Source organism: Leucoraja erinacea, chromosome 2 (assembly GCF_028641065.1).
Source record: "Leucoraja erinacea ecotype New England chromosome 2, Leri_hhj_1, whole genome shotgun sequence".
NCBI classification, from domain to species: Eukaryota; Metazoa; Chordata; class Chondrichthyes; order Rajiformes; family Rajidae; genus Leucoraja; species Leucoraja erinaceus.
Window position 1 is genome coordinate 88,245,075 of NC_073378.1, and position 22,404 is coordinate 88,267,478.

The 22,404-nt window shown below is 38.9% G+C and overlaps 1 protein-coding gene across 5 annotated transcripts in view; it reads left to right on the forward strand.

Annotated features, from left to right (window-relative positions):
* The window catches only part of LOC129712168 (sodium bicarbonate cotransporter 3-like), a 107,383-nt gene extending 85,777 nt beyond the window's left edge, over positions 1-21,606 (forward strand). For 3 of the 5 annotated variants that reach the window (XM_055660417.1, XM_055660426.1, XM_055660442.1), the window contains 9 exons: positions 3,294-3,455; positions 4,721-4,972; positions 5,783-5,851; positions 5,947-6,120; positions 7,186-7,323; positions 10,662-10,691; positions 13,264-13,364; positions 14,831-14,941; positions 19,550-21,606. In XM_055660417.1, the coding sequence (XP_055516392.1) occupies positions 3,294-3,455; positions 4,721-4,972; positions 5,783-5,851; positions 5,947-6,120; positions 7,186-7,323; positions 10,662-10,691; positions 13,264-13,364; positions 14,831-14,941; positions 19,550-19,631 (1,119 nt within the window). In that variant the 3' untranslated portion in view covers positions 19,632-21,606. The remainder of the gene's footprint in view (positions 1-3,293; positions 3,456-4,720; positions 4,973-5,782; positions 5,852-5,946; positions 6,121-7,185; positions 7,324-10,661; positions 10,692-13,263; positions 13,365-14,830; positions 14,942-19,549) is intronic. The other 2 variants (XM_055660449.1, XM_055660434.1) reach the window with 1 other exon arrangement.
* Positions 21,607-22,404: the final 798 nt, after the last annotated feature.

Sequence of the window (22,404 nt, forward strand, 5' to 3'; positions counted from 1 at the left end):
TAGTAAGGATTTTCCGTATTTTGTACGGAAACGCGATAAGAATACGGATGTACGATTTTGCCTGACGGTTGTAAATAAATATATTTAATATTTAGTTTGTAAGTATTACAACTTTTTAAAAGTCCGTACTTAATGCAAAATCGACCATAGATAATCGTAACAACGAGTCTCTCTCACTCCCTCTCTCTCACCCTCTCGCCTCGGCATTCCCCTAATCATTTGGCATTCTGCAGGGACAGCTGCATTTGCGGTTCCTTCCTGTTGCGGGGGAGTCCTGGCCGTGGCGGCTCCTGGTGCCGCATGGCCTGCTGAGTTCCTCCAGCACTGTTTTTTGTTTGGCTCTGGAGTTGAAGGTGGACATGGGGGGGCTGGGGTGGCTCAACAGGACAGGCGGCGGCTCTGGGGAGAGGGAGCGGGTGGTGTTTCAGGTCGAGACCCTTCTTCAGACAATCACGTACTCTCACTGACGAGAGTTCAGTTCAGTCTGGGAGGGGTCTCGAACGTCGCCCTCCTCTCTCGCTGCTTGTCCCCCTCTCCAGCCTCGGCATTCTTCAATTTCAATCATCAGAGTGGCATTCTGCTGTGGAGGGACAGATTGTGAGGTGTTTGCGGTTGGGGAGGAGCTGCAGATGCAGTTGTTTTTGCGCCCGGTGGTTCCGGAAGAGGGGGGGGAGAGAGAGAGAGAGAGAGGGGGGGGGAGGGTGGGGAGTGGGAGGGGGGGGGGGGGGGGGGGGGGGAGGGGGAGAGGGGGACAGAGGTTGAGAGAGTGGGGGGAGGGGGCGTTGGATGAAGAGGTTCTGGCCTCTTGGCCCCGGGCACCGTGGTGGATCAACGCTTGAGGGGATGGTCATCCAGATCTAGAAATTTGGAGTGTAGGTAGATTTGGTCTGCTGTGATTTTTGGAGGACAGTGTGACTTTTTGTGTCCTTGCATTTTTTGGGCAGCAGGATCTTGGGTCAATTTCGCCGGGTTTTGCTTTTCCATTGGCGAGTGGGATGTTGGTGTGACGGGGTCGGGCCGATCTCGGTTGTTCCTAACGGTGGAGTTGCTGTCTTACAGCACCAGAGACCTGGGCTCGATCCTGACTAGGTTTGCTGTTGCTGGAGTAACTCAGCGGGACAAGCAGCGACTCTGGAGAGAAGGAAAGGTGATGTTTCGGGTCGAGATCCTTCTTCAGACTGAACTGATCTCTTGTCGGTGAGAGTACTTGTGATTGTCTGAAGAAGGGTCTCGACCCAAAACGTTGCCAGTCCCACTGAGTCACTCCAGCTTTGTGTGTCTATCTTCAATATCAGAATTAAATAAAAAAGACAGTGCTGGAGGAACTCAGCGGGCTAGGCTCTGTGGAGGGAATGGATTAGGAGTTGTTTTGGGCCAGGGTCTTTCTTCAATAGGAAGAAACTGAAGATCAGGCATGGTATTCTTCCGAATAAACCGGCATTCCGATTTTTTTGTTTTCCTATTTGTCAATTTTTTGTTGCCCGATTATTTGGTGGCCAATCAACCACTGTCTCTAAGGGGGTAGGATCCAATCACCGACCAGTTTCCTTTAAAATTCCCTTCCAATCAGCCGCTGTCTCCAAAGGCATTGTGTCCAATCACATAATGTGTTGGTCACCCGGTGGCCAACCAGACGCAGTCTCCAAGGGGCATTGCCGCCAATCTCCGACCAGCTTCCCTTGCTGAAGCAGAAGAGGCTGCAGCCAACACTTTTTCTCTGCTGTTTGCTCACAGTGCTAGGCAAAGAGACATTTCAGGTAACATGCTTTGTAAAGATTGTTTTAGCTGTATGACGTCATGTATTTCATGAAATATTTATCTTTTTGAGGTTATTTTACTGGTTATGTGTTAGAACATTTTTTATCTTCTGTTATGTAAAGTACCAGTAGAAAGCTTGGGAATCACTTTCAATTTATTGAAAATGCAGGAGCCCGCTGAACCCCCACTGGGGGGGGGCCTAGCCGGCCTCCTGGACCCCCGGCCAATACTTCCTACTTTTTTTCTGGAGGTGAATATCATGCCTGTAGGAGTTGTTTCGGGCCAGGTTTCTTCTTCAATAGGAAGGAACTGCAGATGCTGTTGGCTTAGCAAAACGCCAAATGATTCCGGGAATGCCGAGGTGATAGAGTGAGAGAGAGAGGGTTGGGGAGTGGGAGAGAGAGAGAGGGGGGGAAAGGGAGGTGAGGAGAGAGAGAGAGAGAGAGAGAGAGAGAGAGAGAGAGAGTGAGAAAGAGAACGAGACAGAGAGAGATTCCAGCCTCTTAACATTTCCCCAGGCCATGGGGAAATGTTGCTACCAAATTACTTTCAATGATAAACTTCTGGACAAATGCAAGAAAGCAGCTATGACATATAACACACAATAAACTGTATTACACATACACAATAAACAAGTTATGCATTCTTGTACTCTTACATGGGTATGACCACAAATTAAAAAAAAAAATCAGCAAAATGGCACCACGTAAAAATACTGATTTCCTCAGCAAAATACTGATTTTAAGGTACTAGAATATTGAAATGCTCTGACAAAACTTGGCAGCTCTGGTCTTGAACTACGTTTGAAAAATATTCATAGAATCTCAAAAATTGTCGGCATAAAAGGTAGCCCATTCTAAATAGGGTAGTTTTATTCCTCTGTTCTTTCCTGTGTCTTCACAAAGTGTTTTCTGTTGTGCTTATCCAATTTGTTTTTCGCACTGGTTGATCTGCACCTACAGACAGTCAATCCTCGATCATAACTATTAGGATTAAAAATGTGTTTCCGTACGCCACTGTATCTTATTTATAACTTTAAAATTGTGCTTCCTGGGCTTCCAGGTTTTGCTTTTCCATTGGCGAGTGGGATGTTGGTGTGACGGGGTCGGGCCGATCTCGGTTGTTCCCAACGGTGGAGTTGCTGTCTTACAGCACCAGAGACCTGGGCTCGATCCTGACTAGGTTTGCTGTTGCTGGAGTAACTCAGCGGGACAAGCAACCTTTATTGGAAACTGCTTCCCATCCAAACTTGTAACCTGCTATCAGATTTCCCCTCTTTCCTCCAAGAAGAAACAATCTTAAATTCTCATGTCTAACCTTACAGCTTCTCATTGCTGGGACTGTGGTAGGAAATCCTGCATGCATTTCTCTTGTATCTTCACATCTTCACTGTGGTAATTAAATAATCAAATTATCTAAATTAATGTATTCCCTTTCAGCCATTTTCAGTTTAATTGACTTGCATAATAACTTGCCATTAACTTTAAAATATTTGACAATTTAATAACCATGGTTTGTTTTTCCCTTGCATACAGCCTACCCGAAAAGACCGAGGTTGGTTTATTGATCCACTTGGAAAGAACCAATGGTGGACAATGCTTGCTGCTTTTGTACCAGCTTTACTGTGCACTATCCTTATCTTCATGGACCAGCAGATCACTGCAGTTATTGTCAATAGAAAAGAGCACAAGCTGAAGGTATTTAAAGCTTATGGCAGTTAAGATGTGTGTGGACTATCTACCTTACCTGCCTTTTGCACTTTATCATTTTATTTATTCATGTGTGTATATATTTCTATTATAGTATATGGCCACATTGATCTGTTTTGTAGTAAATGCCTACTATGTTCTGTGTGCTGAAGCAAAGCAAGAATTTCATTGTCCTATCAGGGACACCTGACAATAAACTCACTTGGACTTGGACTTTTTAAAAGTACTATTTATATTTGTGAATATTTTTATGGAAGCTTTTATGAAACTTTTATGAAAGTCCCCAGCTAATGACAGGGCTCCATTCCTGAGAACTATTCATAACCTGAACTATTTGTAAGTCAGAAATAAACAAATCCAATGCCTGGGACAAGATCACAGAAACAGGCCCAATGGGAGAGCGAGCAGGTGTGGGAAGAGCGGCCACCATCTGGCTCACTGACTCAATGAGTGAGTGAGCGAGTGAATTTGCTCAGCTCGTCCAGCTCTGCTTGACACAGCTCCAGATTGTGGTGCTCATTGGTTGGACATCTCAGGAGGACCTGTAATGTTAAATCTTTTTTTCAAAATTTGCTTAGTACTTTCAGAGGTGATGGTATAGTAACGTGTGCTTGAAACCTCCTACATTTTTCTAAAATGGAGTGGTCAGAAGCTTGTAGATTTGAAATTATTTAAATAAATGCATTCCCTTCTGTACATTTTCAAATACAGTGAGGCCAATGGGACAATATTATCCATGAGCATTGGCCATGTTGTTAATGAGTGACAAAACCATTAAAAGCTGCATTGAATGATTGACAAAATGACTTTGGCTCTGAGCTTTTCCTTGCGTGCGTACTCATTCTGGCTACTGGTGGCTCTTTCCCCATTGAAAGCTGTGGACACCTTTGCAGTTTTCCCTCATTTGAGGAGCAGTGAGTTACTTTTGTTTTCCCCAAGATATGCATGGTATCTTTTGGCAGCAAGTATTGCAGGTATCATAAAACAAGATTATTCAGCCTTTTAACTCAATGTCAAAATTAGAATTTTGCCTGCCCAATTCCCCTGCACTTTTTCCATAGAGTTGCAAATGGAGCATTTAAGACACTTTTTTTCTATACCTGGTATAGAAAATACTTTGGTCTTGGTATATACCTGGTATATACTTTGGTCTTTTACTAACTTGAACGCATCATCCCTCTTTTGTTGTATTGTACATTAATGTTAGTTTGTACATATAGCTAAATGCTGATATTCTGGTTGCTGTTTTGCAGAAAGGTTGTGGTTATCATCTTGATTTGTTGATGGTAGCTATTATGCTGGGAGTATGCTCAATTATGGGACTTCCTTGGTTTGTGGCTGCCACTGTCCTCTCTATCAGCCATGTCAACAGCTTAAAGGTGGAATCGGAGTGTTCAGCTCCTGGTGAACAACCTAAATTCCTCGGTATCCGAGAGCAGAGAGTTACAGGTTTACTGATATTCGTTCTAATGGGACTGTCTGTCTTCATGACTTCTGTTCTGAAGGTAAGATGGAAAGTATTGGATATTGGTTGGCATCTTGTGACAATATCCACATTGATGTTTTGAGACAAAAATAATACATTGTTTCAGGTTTTAAACAAACACTGAAAATCGATAATTTTTCACGAAATAATCTGAAATCTCCATGAAAACACACATTCTAGTCACAATTATTTCTGGAATGTCGAGTTACTTCGAAGTTAGAACATAGAACAAGACTGCACAGGAACAGTGCCAGTGCAGAAGATGATACACTAATTTCAACTGCATGCACATAATTCATATCTCTCCATTCCCTACATATCTATGTACCTATCTAAATGTCTCATAAACGCGACTATCGTATCATCCTATCTCCCTCCACCACTACCTCTGACAGTGTGTTCAAAGCATGCACCATCCTCTCAAACAAATTGTCCCGTACATCTCCTTTAAAATTTGCCCCATTCTCATTAAAGCTATCCCTGTAATCTTGTGATATTTCCACCATGTTTACTCTATCTATGCCTCCCTTCATTTTATATACTTCTAATCAGGTCTTTCCTCAAACTCCACATTCCATAGATACAAGTTTGCTTGCACCTAATACCCACTAATCCATGCATCATTCCAAAGCCACCAGATCCTTCCTGTAACGGGGTGTCCAGAACTGCACGCAATACTCCAAATGTGGCTATTAAATACATTAGTCTAATCCAAACTATATGTAATATGTTGTTTTGCAAATTGAATTAGTTGAAGGAATTGATGTTTCTATAATATATATCAGTTTCCAAAGGCAAATGACTAATATTTATATTCTCTTATTTGCAGTTCATCCCAATGCCAGTTCTCTATGGTGTATTTCTTTATATGGGTGCTTCTTCCTTGAAAGGAATTCAGGTAGTTAAGTCTAGGTATAATAAACCCAAAATAATTTTCCCAATTATTTTCCCCAAGAACGTTATAATTAACTATAGCTAAATTTCTTTCACCAGTTGTTTGACCGTTTACAATTATTTGGGATGCCTGCTAAACACCAGCCTGACCTGATTTATCTACGCTATGTACCACTTTGGAAAGTCCACATCTTCACTGTAATTCAGCTTACCTGTCTTGCCCTTCTTTGGATCATTAAAGCTTCATCTGCGGCAGTTGTCTTTCCCATGATGGTGAGATTGTTGGTTATTCCTGTTGAATTGAAGGCATTGCTCAGCTTTGATTAAGTTTTTTATTCATGAGAGCTGGATATTGCTTGCAAGGCAATGATTTATTGTCAGTTCCTAATTATTGATGTGCTGTTTAATGGTCTGGAACTGTGTAAGATCATAATTACCAATGCAGGTGAGGATGACATATTTTCCCACCGAAGAACGATGACACAATCTGGTATATTAATGGTTACTAATGTTGGTCTAGGTTATGAAGAGAGGTTCAACAAAATTTATACTTTCTGGGGTATAGAAGAAGCAGGATTCTGAGAGAAAGTGATACATTTGATGTTAGTTTGCTTCCATTCGTTGGAAAACCTGGTATTAAGGAGCATGGTGTCAAGATGTGAATTTGTCATTTAATACTGAGATTAAAAATAAATTTCCTTAAGCAAAGGATTGTAAATCTTCGGAATTCTCTAACCTTGAGACTGAGGATTTGGAATTATTGAGATTGAGATATATTCCTGAACATTAAAGGAATTGTCAGATAGGTAAATTTTACAGACAAGTGGTGCAGCTGGTAGGGTTGCTGTCTCACAGCGCCAGGTTCAATCCTGATCTTGGATGCTGCCTGTGTGGAGTTTGCATGTACTCCCTATGACCACATGGGTTTCCCCCGGTGCTCTGGTTTCCTCCCATAGCCAAAAAATGTGCAGGTTTGTGGGTTAATTGATCTCGGTAAATTGCTCCTAGCTTATGTAGGGAGTGGATGAGAGAGTGGGATCATATAAATAGTGGGTGCTCGATGGTCGGTTTGGATTTGGTGGGAGAAAGGCCTGTTTCCAAGCTGTGTCTTTGATGAATCCATTGAATGTAGAGGGATCTTATGGCCATGCTCTACATGCTGAGAGGCATCATAAAAGAGCATAAGTATAACAGTATCCAAACCAACACTTGGTTTGCAGATGATGCTAAATTGAGAGAGGAAGAGGTTCAAATATTAGAAAACAAGAAACAAAAATGTGAAATACTGTGGATGTGGGAATGAACTAAAGTTTTTTTCTATCCGTCATCTTTTGGCAGGTTCTTGCTCTGGTATTTATTCGAAAACTGTTAGACTTCTTTTTTAACAAACGAGAGCTTGGCTGGTTAGATGACTTAATGCCTGAAAGTAAGAAGAAGAAATTGGAAGATTTGCAGAAAAAGAAAAAAGAAACTGAGGTAAGTCCCAAATTCCAAATAGACTCATCTTAGCAGCCCAGTAATAAACTTGACTGCTGGTGCTGTTCAGACTCCAACGAACAGTTGTGTGTTGGAGGTTGACAGGTTCCTGCATGGACTCCGCTCTTGCGACTTGTTATAAAAGTAATTTCTATATGAGGGGAGGCTCAGCTCGTCACTGCCACACGTCTCATCTCTCCCTATATTTGCAGCAGAGCTGCGCAAATAAATAAAAACAAATAGATAAAACATAAGAATTAGGAGCGGGTGTGGGCCATTTGATCCTTCAAATCTTCTTGCCATTCATCAAGTTTGCAGCTGATCTTCAACCTCTGCTATTTTTCTTTCATATCTAGAAAGTTATCAATCATAGTTTTGAATTAACTCAATGATTGAAATACCACAGTATTCTAGGATACAAAATTCTTTACCGACTATATAAAGAAATTCTAGTCAAAATTCTTGACCCACTATATAAAGAAATATTTCCTTATGAGAGATGAGACTAAGATTAATTTATATCAGAATGATGGCAAGAGCCAAGTATGGAGGAGAGAAGGAACTGCGCTAGATCCAAAGCATACCACATCATCTGTGAAACACGGTGGTGGGTGTGTTATGGCCTGGGCATGTATGTAGCATAATGAATTCTGAAGTGTATAGACACATCCTACCTGCTCAAGTTCAAACAAATGCTTCAAAGCTCAATGGCAGGACATTAATACTAAACATACTGCTAAAGCAACAAAGGAGTTTTTCAAAGCTAAAAAATGGTCAATTCTTGAGTGGCCAAATCAATCACCCGATCTGAACCTAATTGAGCCTTTATATATGCTGAAGAGAAAACTGAAGCAAACTAGCCCCCAAAACAAGCATGCTCAAGATGGCTGCAATACAGGCCTGGCAAAACATCACCAGAGAAGACACCCAGCAACTGATGATGTTCATGAATCGCAGACTTCAAGCAGTCATTGCATGCAAAGGATATGCAACAAAATACTAAACATGACTACTTTCATCTACATTGCTAAATCCCAAACATTATGATGCTGTGAAATGGGGGGATTATGTATAAACACTGCTCTGATTTCTTCGTTGTGAAACCAAAACGTTTGGCCTTAATTAAAATCTGACAATGTGCGCTTTAACCACGCATGATTTTTTTTTTTTCTATTACAAATCTTAAATTGTGGAGTACAGAGGCAAACAAATAAATAGTGAGTCTGTGTCTCAAACATTATTGAGGGCACTAGGTATTTTGAAAGTGGTCCTGGGTTACTGGTTTGTATTTGTGCTTAAACTATCAGTTTATAATTGCAAACAGGCATCTGTTATAAATTATTCTCTTTGAGTTTGCATGTTCACTGCTCGTTTGAGAACTAGGTGTGATCGAGGCTTTAGTGATGGCCGAGGCTACAGTAAATATGGCCTGGTTAATAGATAATTTAATTATCTATTAATCTCATTTCATAAAATAATGAACAAATAGTTGATGCTGGAAGTGTGCTGGAAGGCTTGGAATATTCAGCAGGGCAACTTAAATCTGTGGATGAGGTGTCAGCGGTAATGACCTTTGCCATAGTATTGTAGGTATGTTACAAAACTTACCTTCAGCAGTGCTGCAGTTCTGCCACTGGCCGTGTGCTCGACTTTGGCGCCTTTGAGGGGGGGGGGGGGGGGGGGGGATTAAAATGCCGTTTTCTCCTGCTTATCGGAGGCCGCTTTTCTCGGGCTGCTAAGCCGCTGAAAAACAATAGTTCGGACTTCCGTCCCGATTTTTTAATTTATTTAATCGCGAGACAAATCAATAATTACATTAAAATAAAACCGACTTCAAACGTCCTCAATGCCTACAACGGAACGGATCGCATGAAGGGGATGGCTTTAATCTAATTTTCATTTGTGAAAATGTGATTTTGGCCCCATACGAACCGGCAGTGTTTTTCCTACCGATATGGGGTTCAAATTCACTGCAAATGCAACGTTCCGATCGATCGCGTTCCAGAAGCAAGATGATTAAAATGCCCATTTTTTTTGGAGATAAGCCATCTAAGTTGTCCATATTTTGTCTTATTCTCTCTCTCCATAATCATTATTTTAAAACTAAATATTCACACCCGTTTGAGTCACATGTATTGTGCAAAAAACAATAATTTGGTTATATTTTGGGTGGATGTTTCTAGATTAATTTATGGGAATTAAACATTAAATTCCTTCCATCCTGGATATAAATTCATGACCGTGAGATTTAAAAACCATGTTATATTGTAAATTCTTGTGTGAATGGGATTAGTTTGTTATTTGGATACTTGGGCTATTTAAAAAAAAATCATTTTCTTAAGAAATGGAATCTACAGGACATTGTTAATGGGAAAGTAGTGGGCAGAAAGGCATGTTGTGTGGTTTGAAGAGCAAAAACTTGTAGTTTACAATGCCAAAATTGAAAAGGTGAGGATAAACAAGGTGTAGAGTTGCTTATTGGTTACAATCTGAGGAGTATGATGATGCTATTGATTATGATATGCCAATGTACCAGCTGGCAACTGATCTTCTCCATAAAGACTTGGTCTATTGCTAGAAATTGTAATTTATTTACCTACCTGTTACAGAGTTACAACATATAATACAATAATATTAACGTTCTGATCTTGAGAATATCACATTTTTGAATTTTCAAGGCAGTCTGGGTGTTTATTACTATTTCCGTCACAACGGTCAATTTTGTAATTAACTCCAATTAAGTAATTAACTAATTATATGCTTTAATTTCAGGTCATCCAAATAAGATGTTTTATATTTGTTTTAGAATGCTTCTATCTATAATAACTGAACATTTCATTTAGTTCTCTTGATTTTTAAGAAAGTTATGGGCTTTTGACTGTCCTCGATCACAGCTTTTGTGTTAAGTCAATGGAAAAGCAATAGGAAACAAGATGCTAATTTCCGAGTATGAAAATGGCCATAACTTTTTTAATACTGAAGATATGAAAGTGAATTAGGTATCAAATTAAACTTCTTTTTATGCTTTATCTGATGGGATAAATTGCAGACTTGATTTTTAAAATCTCAACATTTTGTAACATTGCTAAGTATTGTATCCTTGCAGGAAATAAAATGGTGTTAAATAGACTTTTCAGAATTGTATAAATATTTGGATATATGCTTTTGGTTATGGCTTGCAGCTTTAGTTTACTTTGATGTTACTGCCACGCTTTTCTTGGCAGTTTAAAGCTTTACATTGAAAAGTTTCACTCATGGTGTACCCTACTTGCTTTATGTAATCTCTAAAGGGACTGATCTCTGTCTGCTTTTTCTGCTGCACATTCAATTTGCTCTAGAAAACGAAGGATGGATCTAAACCACCATGGGTATGTCTTTGGTTATTTATAATGGGTACATTTCAGAGGTATCAAGGACAAATGTGCAGGTTCCATTCCACCTCTCTCCACGTCTCTCATGAGCATAAATGTACTTTTTGACTTTCAGTTATTTGAAGAAATCTAATATAGACTGAAATATAAAGGACATAGCTTCATAACTTGACTGAACTCTGATCCTGCATTGCACATGTTTGGATGTGGGGGTACTAGATTATCAAGATTTCTCTAAGTAATAGTTTAATCAATTCGAATCGTAATGCATTGATGATTTTAATATACAAAGAATGACATTTTTGTAATGATTTCATTTCTTAGAGCAGTAAATAAATTGCCTTTTAAAATCCTCACCAAGGGTCCAAAATAATTGGGTCCAGCAACTTTATTAAAGTTAACTAAACCAGTTTAGTTAGTGGTGGACTGCTGGAGTGGGGCGCCGTTGTGTATGGCTGGCTCTGCCTGCAGTCCGTCCTTTCACCCTTTTTTATTTTTATTTTTAGTCGTGTTAAAAAACAAAATGTTAGTTGGGGGTCTTTTATGTGGTGGGTGGGGATGGGGAAGGAGTGGCGGCTTCTCTCCGAGCTGCTTCTTCGCCCCTTCCTCGCGGCCTACCATCGGACTGGAGCGGCGTTTCTTGTCGGGACCGGCCGGGACTACAGCTTCGGCGGCGGCACAGCGCTGAGACACCTTCACGGAGTGGGCGATGCCTTACCGGGTTGCCGTGCGGTAAGCTCCGGAGTGCTGTGACCGCCGACTCCAACATCCGAGGAGCTGTGGTTGCGTGCTTCCAGCCGCGGGCGGCGCTGGATTTAAAACACCGCGGAGCTTGGGATCCGAGATTGCCTGAGTCGGAGCTCCAGCCAGCACGGCCTGAGGACTTCGGGAGCCGCGGTCTCCAGGGAGGAAGCGGCCGTTCCAGTCATTCCAAGCCGCTGAGGAGTGTTCACCCGACGCCAGAGTTCCAGCTTCCCAGCAAGAGGGCCTGAAAACATCGGACTGGCTGCGGAGGCCACAAATAGGCCCCGACCTCGGGTGATCACAGAGAAAGAGGACTAAACTTTCTGGTGCCTTTCCCCACAGTGGAAAATTTTGATTCTGTTATGGGGGGACATTTGTGTTGAATTCTATAATGTGTTGTGTCATTATTCTTTTTTCAAATTTTTCTGTGGATGTACGGAAATTTAATTTATTTTATTTAAAGCACTTTGATTTCAACGCAAGTTGATTTAAACGTGCTATATAAATAAAACTTTACTTACTTACTTACCCTGATCTTAACTGAAGTTTTTCCAGTAGCCTTTACAATAATATGTGTAGTTAATTTCAAATTCACTTATTAATGCTATGGAAATTGTGCAGCCCTTCACTTACCATGAAAGGTTGGTAGCTTATCATTTTCAAGTTAACAAGTATCTTTCTTTGATCTTTCTTAAACAAAATTATTTGTTAAAAATACTATTACAATTCCACTTTTGATCCATGCTTGTTAAGTATCATAAGGCATTTGGATTTGATTTGCCATCTGCAGGTTACTTTAAGTTTTAGGTAATTCATAACGCCCTAGAGATTTTCAGTTTTGTTGAAGCAACTTGTTTGTTGTAGCGATTAATCATAATGGGTCTATTGTAAAGAGTTACAATTTGAGGATTTGGCTCAGATAATACTAAAGCTTCTAACTCAAACTGAATCAAAATAAAGTAGCAGCATCTCATATTTTGCTTGTGTAGTTTATACCCCAGAGGTATGAACATTGACTTCTCCAGGTAGTCCTTGCTTTCTCCCTCCTTCCCCTCCCCTTCCCGTCTCTTCCTTTCTTCTTACCGCCCCCACCCCCACATCAGTCTGAAGAAGGGTCTCGACCCTAAACGTCACCTATTCCTTCGCTCCATAGATGCTGCCTCACCCGCTGAGTTTCTCCTGCATTTTTTACCTTCAAAATAAAACAATTAGTTTGTTCTTTAAAATTTTAGTAATTTATAGCATTAAACATTTATGAGGAATCATTTTATTAAATCAATATTAAGGATATTAACAAAAAAAACAAAAGTCATTTTCACTGACTACTAGATTTAAGTAGGATTGCCTTAGGAACAATCAAAATTCTTTAGTATCCAGTCGTTTCCCTAATTTTGAGCTACTTGTGGTTAAATTCTTCAACACAGTAAGGAAATGTCTTTCTTTACATTGTTTATGATAAAAAGATTGGGATTTAATTAAAGGAAAAGTTAATATTAATTGTGTATGTTAACAAATATTAAGAAAGATTTTATGATCAGCAGTGAGTCACCCATTCATGGCATTTACTTTATGCAAGAATCCATTGTTGTGCATGGCACTGGGACACAGACAAACCCCACCTACAAACTGTGGATAAGGAACCTTTGACAGTTAGCATGTTCCTTGGTGCAGCCTGGTGGCAAAATTGTGAAACAGTCAAAAACATGTAAATAATAGAGACCATGAATACTATAAGCTTGTTTAATATTTGTGCAAGATGTTTTTAAACGGTGTCCATGCAGATATGGCATCCTGTGTATAACTTTACATTTTAAACATTTTGTAGGAAGCGCAAAGAATGCTTGAAGTTGCAGAAAGTGGGACGGTGCAGCTCCCGTTAGAAGGTGGCAACATTCTGAAGATACCTGTGAAAAGTATTAAGTACAGGTAAAGTACAAAGTTATAAATGGAATGGACAGATATGAAATCAGTTACTTTGAAGTTAATACAACTTAAAAATATGCAAAGTGATGACAGTTATGTGGCTCAATTAAAAAAGAAAATTATTTTTCACATTACATTGCTAGACTGTTCTACAAAATTGTTCTGAAATAATTCATAATCTTTTCAATTTTGGGAAACTTAAATTTTAGTCCCCAAAGACCATATTGACATATTGACATCATTATGCTACCTGCTTCTCTAGCATAACTTGAGTGATGATAAAGTAGTTAAATAACAATATACTTTGAATGGATCAAAATAAACTGCTCTTGTAGGTCATCCAATTTAAATCTATTTAGTAGCTGTGGCCCGAGTAATAAATATGACATTGTTCAAACATTTTAATGACCAGTAGGAATAAAACCTCTGTTGTATTTCTCATGTTTACTTTATTTGAAGCAAAATGATCAGTGCACTGATTCTGTTCCCTCTTATGGCAGAAGTGGTTCAGAAGATTGGAGAAATGGTAGCTGTTTTTCAGTGATGCTGTTTAGCCAGTATTTCTACTTGTGTCCTCCATGTTCAGGTTGGGTAGCATTGTTGGCTTCTCCAGGAGTTTCATCAGTCATGTCACCCGAAAGCCTCAACAGAAATCAGAAATCAGGACCAAATGACATTTTTAAATGTAAATTAGCAGTATCAGGGAACCCCAGTTATTGATTTTGAATAATTTATAGGAAAGTCAATGTCGAGGGAAGAGGTTCTCCCTTCATGGCTTTTTTGTATAACTAATTGATTTTTTTAAATGTTTTTTGTAGAGAGGGGAATTATATTACTGCTGCTTTGTAAAACTTTCTGTAAGATTATATGGGGGATCTCTTCTGATGGCACAGTAGACAGATATATAGGTGATGTAGTGGTTCATTCTGCCCTAAGTATTTATGTTCTATGTTTAATTATGTGGCCTATGCTTGTTAGTCACATACAGTGCATTCAGAAAGCATTCAGACCCCTTCACTTTTTCCATATTTTGTTACGATACAGCCTTATTTGAAAATTGATTTTTTTTTTTAAATCATCAATCTACACACATTACCCCAGAATGGAAAAGCGAAAACATGTGTTTAGAAAATCATCAAATTAATTAAAAAGAAATAACTGAAATATCACACTTGCTTAAGTATTCAGACCCTTTACTCAGTAGTTTGTCGAAGCTCCTTCGGCAGTGATCAGTCTGAAGAAGGAGTCTTGACCCGTAACGTCGTCTATTCCTTGCTCCATAGATGCTGCCGCACCTGCTGTTACTCCAGCTTTTTGTCTACCTTAAACAATATATATGTACATTTGTATAAGTGGTAAAGCGTTTAGTGAGTGATTTGGGGGGGGGGGGGGGGGGGGGGAATGGGCTTTTAAAAATGAATTGTTGCCTTTATAGAGCACTGCTAACACTTGGATATGTTTGTCTGCAGCCCAGATGATCCTTCGGTCATAAACATATCTGATGAAATGGCCAAATCTGCTGTGTGGAAGGCTCTTGCTATGAATGCTGAGAATGCAAAAGTTGTAAAACTTAAAGCGAGGTAGTTTTTGTTTATGTGCTTAATTATTGACCTGATGACTAACAAAGCATTTTAAGACTAATATCAATCAATCAATCAATCAGTTTTATTCGTCACATTGCACATAAAGTGCAAGTGAAATGAATTTGTCAGCAGCGGTACAATGATAAAGAACACACAAACACAATAAAAATTTAACACAAACATCCACCACAGCATTCATCACTGTGGTGGAAGGCACAGAAATTGGCCAGTCCTCCTCTATTTTCCCCCGTGGTCGGGACCTCAACCCTCTGCAGCTGTCACTGCGGTCTTCCACACCGGAGACCGTGGCTTCAGGCTGGTGCAGGCCGACGGTCGAAGATTTAAAGTTACCGCCGCAGCCAGAAGCACCGCAGACTGCAGGGCAGGCGGTCTGGAGCTCCTCTCCAGGGATCGCTGGCGAGGGACCCCGCACCTGATGGTAAGTCCCACGGCGCCCGCGGTAGAAGTTGGCAGCGGGCCGGCATTCGGAGCTTCTTCTTCCCCCGCGTCCCCCACAAGGGATCCCGGGCTGCAGACGCTGCGCCAGCTGGAGCTCTGCAGACCGCGGCTTCAGGCTGCTGGCTGCCGCGGGCCAACGAAATGGAACGCTCCCCTCCAGCGAGGGCTCGCCCGCTCCACGCCGAGAGTCCACGCTGCGCCCCGCCGCTGAAGCCCCGGGCGCGTCTCCGGGAAAGGCCGCGCCGATCCTTGCTGTTAGGCCACGGGGGAGGCGACCTAAAAAAAGTCGCCTCTCCGTGGAGGAGGCGACCGAAGCTCTTTCCCCCTTGCACCCCCACACCACCCCCCACACAAAACACACCGAGAAACATCAAACACATACTGTAAAACATACTAAAAAAAAAAAAAAAAGTAGGGAAAAAAACGGACATGCTGCTGACAGGACGCCGGCTTGCAGCGCCCCCACCGATATGTGCACAATATAGCTGCATTTTAGAGAATTGGATGCATGAATAAAAATCAAGTCATCCAATTAACCATTTTAAAATTTACTTTCTGTATTTTAATAACATCCACTTTCTACTTCGCACACTGATTATAATTCTACCTATTTAAGGCTACACTATTTGGCAAATTAATTTTTTTAATCTAATTTTGAACAGATGTGAAACACTCATTTGAAGTTTGTTACAGCATCATTTTTTAGGCTATCATTTTGGAGAACTCTTAAAAAAAGTTTTAAACTTGTAGTTCCATTGAGTCACTCCTTTCAGAATGGCATCTTCAAATACTGTACCTTTTTGCCAATTTCACAATGCTTTTTTCCGACGTTTGTTTGTTTTTAAATATATAATTTATATATTAAAATATATGATCCAGATTTGCATTTTGCATACCATATAAATAATCAAAAGCAACATGCAGTGTAGCAGTAGTACAGAAATTGGCCCTTATGGAATTCACAAATCACTACCAAAACATTTGAGAGCTGGAATAAATTAATAGAATTTCTCTGAAAAATAAAATAAATGTAAAATATATACAGAGAAATTAAGTAGCTTTCCAAGGTCAATCATGAAGGAAACTACTTTGGAAACTGACAAAACAATTGCTTCTATTGACACTTTTCCAATGATTCTATATCAAACAATGTAACATCCATTTCTCGTTAATTAAAACAACAAACACTTTGTCTTCTGCCCACAATATAATCATAAATCACTTGCATATAGACCACACACCATATGGGGATTTCATTTGAGAGAAAAAACTTCATGTAGGAACGAACCATCTCCACCTATAACATGGAAAGCAATGGGGAGAAATTAATATAAAGGAAAGTAATGATATGGATGGTTTTCCAGTAGTAGAATCCCTCCATTAGAAACATAGAAAATAGGTGCAAGAGTAGGCCATTCGGCCCTTCGAGCCTGCACCCCCATTCAATATGATCATGGCTGATCATCCAACTTGGTATCCTGTACCTCCCTGCCTTCTCTCCTTACCTCCTAATCCCCGTAGCCACAAGGGCCACATCTAACTCCCTCTTAAATATAGCCAATGAACTGACCTCAACTACCTTCTGTGGCAGAGAATTTCAGATATTCACCACTCTGTGTGAAAAATGTTTTTCTCATCTCGGTCCTAAAAGACTTCCCCCTTATCCTTAAACTGTGACCCCTTGTTCTGGACTTCCCCAACATCGGGAACAATCTTCCTGCATCTAGCCCGTCCAACCCCTTAAGAATTGTGTAAGTTTATATAAGATTCCCCCTCAATCTTCTAAATTCTAGCGAGTACAAGCCGAGTCTATCCAGTCTTTCTTCATATGAAAGTCCTGACATCCCAGGAATCAGTCTGGTGAACCTTCTCTGTACTCCCTCTATGGCAAGATTGTCTTTCCTCAGATTAGGAGACTAAAACTGTACGCAATATTCCAGGTGTGGTCTCACCAAGACCCCGTACAACTGCAGTAGAACCTCCCTGCTCCTATACTCAAATCCTTTTGCTATGAATGCTAACATACCATTCGCTTTCTTCACTGCCTGCTGTACCTGCATGCCTACTTTCAATGACTGGTGTACCATGACACCCAGGTCTCGTTGCATCACCCCTTTTCCTAATCGGCCACCATTCAGATAATAGTCTACTTTCCTGTTTTTGCTACCAAAGTGTATAACCTCACATTTATCCACATTAGACTGCATCTACCATGCATTTGCACACTCATCCAACCTATCCAGCATCCTCCTCACAGCTAACACTGCCCCCCAGCTTCGTGTCATCCGCAAACTTGGAGATGTTGCATTCAATTCCCTCGTCCAAATCATGAATATATATTGCAAATAGCTGGGGTCCCAGCACCGAGCCTTACGGTAGCCCACTAGTCACTGCCTGCCATTCTGAAAAGGACCCGTTTACTCCTACTCTTTGCTTCCTGTCTGCTAGCCAGTTCTCTATCCACATCAATACTGCACCCCCAATACCGTGTGCTTTAAATTTGCATACTAATCTCTTATGTGGGACCTTGTTGAAAGCCTTCTGAAAGTCCAGATATAACACATCCACTGGTTCTCCCTTATCCACTCTACTAGTTATATCCTAGAAAAATTGTATAAGATTCGTCAGACATGATTTACCTTTCATAAATCCATGCTGACTTTGTCCAATGATTTCACCACTTTCCAAATGTGCTGCTATCCCATCTTTAATAACTGACTCTAGCATTTCCCCCACTACCGATGTTAGACTAACTGGTCTGTAATTCCCCGTTTTCTCTCTCCCTCCCTTTTTAAAAAGTGGGGTTGCATTAGCTACCCTCCAATCCTCAAAATTTCTCCAGAATCTAAAGAGTTTTGAAAAAAATTTCGGCCCTAAACGTTGCCTATTTCCTTCGCACCATAGATGCTGCCGCACCCACTGAGTTTCTCCAGCATGTTTGTCTTCCTGTGTAAACTATCTGTCAGGCTTAATACTCTGAAATTGGTATCTAATGAATTGAACTTGATATTTAGTGCAAACATTTTTATGAAGCTGCATTTTTGTGAAACTGCATAGGGTATACAATAGAGGAACGATGAAGTATAGGCAAATCTCATTAATTTGAAAAAAATAAATGTTTTGATTATAATGAGGTTAGGTTGTTACATTGTTTGAAAAAATGCACATTTCCTCGGTAATAAATTTCCTATCTAAACTTCCTTCACATTATGATGTAAAATTTGAAAATACACCAAATAGTCTACATAATAAAAAGTTAAGTACATATTTGATTATGATACTTACTGGCACTCTGGCTGCTGAGACCTTGTTAAACCTCACCGAACGCCTCATGGAAGTTTAACTGGCTCTCCGCATGTGGTGAGTCCAAGCAAAGGGCAAATCCAGCAAGATTTGGCCCAATGGTAATGAAAATTGAGTTGGTGTACGATGGGAAATGACTTAGTTTTCTGCAATTTTGTGCAAGGCAGAAAATAACTACTGTTTTGCATTTAAGAAGGATATATTTAAGGTAACAATCAAATAAAATTGTTAACCTAGAAATATAAAATACTGGAGGTTCTCAGCAGATCAGGTAGCACATCTGTGATGACTGAAAGACAGATAACAGTCAGTGTTTCAGGTCATAATCCTTCACCAGAGTAGAATATCAATAAAACCCATCTACACTGAGAAATAGGTGAAATAAATTTACGCTAATTTACTCTATCTTTGTATTAAATTTTACTTCAATGGTAACGTTTCTTTTGTAAGTATAATAATTTGTTTTTTTTACTTTGTGGTCAGAAGAGCTCAAACTGAATGTATTTTGTTTGTAACATTCTCACCTAAATACTACTAAAAGTCAATGTTTAAGAGATCAGATGTATAGATAGCCAAAATTATTGTATTTTTTAAATAATAATAATTGCTGATATAAATTAAACAAACTAAAGCTGTACCTAACAAAGGGAACTAAAATCACAAAATAAAAAGAATTATCAAGTGCAAAGTAAGCTAAATTACGTGGCAAGTCTTTGAATTTAGAGTTTGAATTTTGATAATTGTACCTTGTTTTTCTGTAATCTTCTAACCCTTCATGTCTGCAAGCACAAATTACCGAATTGCAAATAAAACAATACATTTTACTTTGTTATAAATTTACAGTCCTGAAAATACAGTGGATATAAGAATGAATATTGAAGAGGTGCCAAGGAAAAATGTCCTCGATGCTGAAACCTCTGTATGATCTTGAAAGCTCCACAACATCATCATCCAAAAAGGACTTTTTGTGAAAGTGATTACTTGAGCTGTAAGCAAAACCCTGGACCCTTTGCAGGAAATAGGAATGTTTGGCTTGCTCTGTTTGGTTTCTCAGTCAGTATGAAACTCTTCTGAAGAAGACATCTTCACATTTATACAATCCAGTTATATTGATTTCAATGCCAGTCATTATTTTAACCTTCATATCCAAGGCTCAATGATTTTTAATTCATGATTTTGGCATAATACGAAAACAAGCAATAGTCTAGCAAACAAGTTTATTTTTTGTTTTAGTTCTGCTTCTCAACATTTAATTTGCTTTGCACTAATACTATCAAAAGATAATATTCTATTTTTAAAATGGAAAGGAGTAATAATGAAATGTATATTCTATATATAAAAACCCGTAATCTTGCTCCTTGACATTCATGATAATTAATTTGAGATAAGTAATATTTACATTCGGACTTTGAACCAAACCTATGTAACTTTATCTCATCATTTGTTGGTGGTCTTTGAGAATTTTGTTTGGTAACTGTGAATTAGTATGCAGTAACAAGTGTTGCAATAGGATTGATCGAAAAGATATTTCAATTGGTAATTTGCACACAGGGGTGTGTGACTCAACTACATTGATGTGATACCGGTTTTCAAACTAGCCTGTTGCTTTGTTTATTTACAACATTGTTTATCAGTATTGCAATACTGATCTAACCACATCTGAACTGTTTACATTTTACTTTTCAACATATATTGTAGGTTATAATTTACAATGCAACTTGTTAAATGTTTTATTTATTTATATTTAGATTGCCAAATTTATTCAGAAATTGTCATGTTACATGGTATAGCAAAGATATTTGGCTAATTTTATAAAGATTTTTGTAGTTTTTATGTCTTTGTACTTTGGATATGTAAACTTCTTTCTATGAGCAGTTCTGTAGTTAGTGTTAGAATAGTAACTCTAGACCATCTCAGGAAATTGTTATCTTCCCAGTGTTCTATGTCACCATGCTTTTACACAATTTGTGAAATTCTTCCAGATGAAGTGTTTTTAAAGAAAATAACCACCGATGTTACTTTAAAGTAGGAGCAAGTTGGTTTATCTGTCGTGTGACATACAATGCCAGTGCAAGAGAAAGACTTGCCTTTAATCATTGCAAGATAATTTGCAGATAGTCAAGACAAAAAAAGGTAATATTGTGAAATATTTGGTTTGTGTCATAATATTCATTATATAGTTGGACGTGTGACAAGTTCTGCAGATAAATTCAGCAGCAAACCCATTTTCTGTTTCTGTTATATTGTGTATAGATTCTAATCAGTGTAATTGAATAATTAAGTTTGCATAATGGGATCTAAATTATAGAAAGTTATTTTGAGTGTCAGTGGTGAACTGAAGGAGTTTTTCTATTTAATTTCATACGTTACGTTTAAAAAAGATGAGTATTGTGTTGATACTGTTGACCTTAAGATGCTAAATACAGTATGAGATTTTAACAAGTTGAGCAACGTGTCTGGTAAAGACAATTTAATCCTTTTTTTTAAATTTGCAGTTGATGGTAATTTTATGTCTTCCTGTGTTCTGCATATTTAATCACAGAACAAAATCACTTAGTATTCATCAATTTTCATAAAATTGTCTAATTTGAGATAATTATGATTACGGTTTTTATTACTCTTTGAAAGTATGGTTGTGACCATTATTTTTGTAACAATACCCAAAGCAATGTAAAAATGTTAAAGTAATCCATTGTCTTAGTTTAAATGATTTTTTTTTTTTGTGCACTTCCCTGATTTTCTTTCTTAGTTGAGGATAGCATTCAGCTGTCGGCTATTAAATATTAGAGGAAATTATTTTTTGTAATGTCATATCTGTTAATAAAGCAATAACGATTACTCTTATTGCATTAAATATGAAATCGATGAATGTCATTTATAAACCTCTCTTTACGAAGAAACGAACTAAAGGACTATGTTATTTTGTAATGTTGACAAGAGAAACATTGAATTAGAGTTCCTATCTTTTTAAATGTATTAGTCAGGGAGCATCTGGAACACTATGGGATTATGCAACGCTAACTGTTTTTCTTTCCACAGAGGCTGCTTGGCCTGTGTCTGTTTCTAGCAAAATATATGTTTTTTTTTATTTCAAACTTGCAGCTTCTGCAGTTCTTGTATTTTCATAGATTTTGGGTGATAATTTATACTTTTCAAAATTTGCCCAAAATTAGAACTTCAGACACTGCCTTGATTTTGTTTTAACTGTGAGGGATTTCCAAGGTGAAATCACACAAGCAAACTACCCTGTATATATGTTTTAATGCACTTGGCAACAATTCAATGTTGGGACTCCTTTAATATATTCCTGAAAATAGTCAACAAGATTGGATTTCAAAGACATTTTACCTTTTGAAGGGGTAAATCATGAGAAAAGGATACTAATCTACACATTCAAAATATTTTGCTTTTCTTGTGTTTACACAGAAATGAAACCCTGCAGGACCTGAACTGTTTTTATCATTAGTCCAGCACATTGTTTCTGCTTTTGTCATGTCTTTTGGTAATGACCTGTTGGAAAGCTATAGTGGTGGTTTCTTGCAGGCCTGAATTAAAATTGTCATCTGGTCCCGATGACACCACAGCATAGGTGAACATCTTTCAGAAGTACCATGTGGATAATCTGTCTAGTGTTCCCATGATCAAATAAGTCAATTTCACTTCATTTAACAGGCACGTAGAGCATGGTGATGGCAGTT